Source organism: Mus caroli, unplaced genomic scaffold (assembly GCF_978045245.1).
Source record: "Mus caroli unplaced genomic scaffold, Mus_caroli_1 scaffold_2, whole genome shotgun sequence".
NCBI lineage: Eukaryota > Metazoa > Chordata > Mammalia > Rodentia > Muridae > Mus > Mus caroli.
Window position 1 is genome coordinate 108994358 of NW_028227257.1, and position 3242 is coordinate 108997599.

The 3242-nt window shown below is 61.1% G+C and overlaps 1 protein-coding gene across 1 annotated transcript; it reads left to right on the forward strand.

Annotated features, from left to right (window-relative positions):
• Positions 1-631: 631 nt before the first annotated feature.
• Dlx2 (distal-less homeobox 2) lies at positions 632-2953 on the forward strand. The gene is made up of 3 exons (XM_021156689.2): positions 632-1143; positions 1559-1743; positions 2200-2953. Exons 1-3 carry the CDS (start codon positions 735-737, stop codon positions 2602-2604), a joined length of 999 nt encoding a protein of 332 aa, XP_021012348.1. The 5' UTR covers positions 632-734; the 3' UTR covers positions 2605-2953.
• The last annotated feature ends 289 nt before the right edge of the window (positions 2954-3242 follow it).

Below are 3242 nucleotides of genomic sequence, written 5' to 3' on the forward strand. Positions count from 1 at the left end.
GACAGAGCTGGCTCGGCCCTCTTCCTGGCTTTATTTGATTAAGGCGAAGTTGGACAAGAGATGTAAATCCTTAGACTTGGCTCTTGAAAGCAGAGTAAGGTGGGAGACCCCATTTCTTTCCCGGAGCCTTATGTCCTGTTGCGGGCCATCCCGCACCCTATCCAGCTCCAGATCGGGTACCCACTTTCTGCAGTGCTTGTACACGCACCCACCGCGGCCGCCTTGCCCGCCACGTGACACGCGGGTCCCCGGGCCGCCGGGTCGCGGACTCCCGGCGCCCCGCGGCTCATTCCTTCTGATTGGCTGTTGCTAGGTGACGTTGCCCGCGGTCACGTGACAAGTGTTAAATGCCCACCCTGCAGGAGCCTGCCCGGCAGACAATCGTAAAGCTGCTCGGGGGTCGCTCACCTGCTCCCGCCTCCTGGAGCCCCTACCGGGTCTGACCGCTCTTGCCCCCTCCATTGCTCGCCCCCCGCCCGAGCCGGGCCAGGAGCCGAGAGGTCCGAGAGGCCCGGGAAGGATGCGGCCAGCAGCTGCGGTCCCGAGCCACGCACGGTGATCGCCTCCTCCAGGGGAGGAGGCGCCTAGACCGTAGCCTCATTTCTTGTTTTCCTCTCCCTCCCCCTCCCCGTAATTACATTGGCTGCTGGAAGGGACCCGGAGAGATAGACAGAGGAGGCGCCTCGCATCCCCCTCTCGCCCGCCACCCGTGCTCTTTCCTGTCCCGGGTCAGGATGACTGGAGTCTTTGACAGTCTGGTGGCTGATATGCACTCGACCCAGATCACCGCCTCCAGCACGTACCACCAGCACCAGCAGCCCCCGAGCGGTGCGGGCGCAGGCCCTGGCGGCAACAGCAGCAGCAGCAGCAGCAACAGCAGCCTGCACAAGCCCCAGGAGTCGCCAACCCTCCCGGTGTCCACGGCTACGGACAGCAGCTACTACACCAACCAGCAGCACCCGGCGGGCGGCGGCGGCGGGGGGGCCTCGCCCTACGCGCACATGGGCTCCTACCAGTACCACGCCAGCGGCCTCAACAACGTCTCCTACTCCGCCAAAAGCAGCTACGACCTGGGCTACACCGCCGCGTACACCTCCTACGCGCCCTACGGCACCAGTTCGTCCCCAGTCAACAACGAGCCGGGTAAGCATCGCTAGCATCTAGGGTGCCCAAGTCACGGGGAGGGACCGGGTAAGCATGGGGTGGGGGGCAGTCCGGATCTCTAGCCTTGCACTCTGTGCATCTCTTGCTCCCGCCCTGAACTCTGCCCAATCTCCAACTGCACGCGAATCACAGTTTCTGTCTCTCCACGTTCCGGGGGACAGAGCCGGTGGGCGGTTGGGCCAGTTGGCATGCTGTGGGTAGCGCATAGCTTTGCTGCCCTCCTTTTCTTTCTCTCTTGCACAGCTCCCCCGGGTCCCTTGCAGGGTTCCGTGGCCAGGCCAGTCGGAGCGTGCTGAAGTTGGGAAGGCCTCCTCAAGTCCCTAAAGGCCTCAGCTCCGAACTTTAGGACCGCGGGGTTGGACGGTGGGTGCTCACCATTCACTTTTCGTTGCAGACAAGGAAGACCTTGAGCCTGAAATCCGAATAGTGAACGGGAAGCCAAAGAAAGTCCGGAAACCACGCACCATCTACTCCAGTTTCCAGCTGGCGGCCCTTCAGCGACGCTTCCAGAAGACCCAGTATCTGGCCCTGCCAGAGCGAGCCGAGCTGGCGGCGTCCCTGGGCCTCACCCAAACTCAGGTGAGCAAGGTGGGAGATGGCCTGCTTTCGCTAGGAAGCGGGCACGTCCGGAACAACTTTTCAAAAGTATATTTTCACCTGTGCTTTTTTATTCCGGGCAAAGTAAACTTCTAGGCCCAATCCTTTAAAAAATAAAATAAAATACAAATTTTTTTCAAAGGGGGCAGCCGCGTGGGAGGAAAGAAAATGACCCGGGTGAACAGAAATCCGACACTACAACGCCTTTCCACTCGCTGCTGCTAAAGCGGGTTACATAACTGACCTGCCACCACACTACCCAGAACCTTGGTCACATACTTAGAGCTCATCCATCAGTATCTTGAGATTCCCCCCAATGTAGTTAGAAGGAGCGGGGGCCCAGAGCCCAGGTCTGCTCGCCCGCCGGTGTCCACTCCACCAACCTCCCGCCCAGGTTCCTGTACTAAAGCTCAGGGCTTTTCCTTTTTTTCTACAAAGGTCAAAATCTGGTTCCAGAACCGCCGATCCAAGTTCAAGAAGATGTGGAAAAGCGGCGAGATCCCCACCGAGCAGCACCCTGGAGCCAGCGCTTCTCCTCCTTGTGCCTCCCCGCCGGTCTCGGCGCCAGCATCCTGGGACTTCGGCGCGCCGCAGCGGATGGCGGGCGGCGGCCCGGGCAGCGGAGGCGGCGGCGCGGGCAGCTCTGGCTCCAGCCCGAGCAGCGCCGCCTCGGCCTTTCTGGGAAACTACCCGTGGTACCACCAGGCTTCGGGCTCCGCTTCACACCTGCAAGCCACAGCGCCACTTCTGCATCCTTCGCAGACTCCGCAGGCGCACCACCACCACCATCATCACCACCACGCAGGTGGGGGCGCCCCGGTGAGCGCGGGGACGATTTTCTAACCTCGAGTGGACAGCGTCTGAGACTTGAGAACTGAGACACCGTGTTCTTCAGCACGCGTCCTGTAGCTAGAGGCTCGAACCTACCAGCCTGCGACCGCCACTCACCCAGCCGTATTGAAAGTGGCGACCAGGGGTGACCGGTCGTGGAGCCACTCCTCGCACTGCCACGGAGCAGCCGGGAACAAGAAGGCCTCGTGGGATCCTTTAGTGCCAAGCCTGGAGTCTCTGGCCTCAATTCCGACCTGAGCCCTGGCCACTTTTAGGCCATCCTCGGACTTTTCGCCCCTTCCCAACCCCCTCAGCGCGATCCTCAGGGCCCTTGGTCTCTCTAGGCCCTGAGCGGGGTCAGGAACTGGGACGCCTTCCCCTCCCTCGAGGCTTCCCGGCTCTCAGAGGCTCCTTTTTTCTCTCCTGCTCCAGGCCTCAGCGGTTATTGACCTCCCGGGTCCTACCCCACCCTATCACCTACCCCCGTGACCCTCGGGATCCCGCCGGTTTTTTTCACCTCCTGGGGGCTCAAGGGGAGAATTCCCAGCTCTCCCAACTCTTCCCGCCTCCCACTTTCCCCAGGAACACTCCCGTAGCTCCTCATCCATCGCCAGTGGAGGGTTTTTATTTTTATTTTTTTAAAAGTTTAG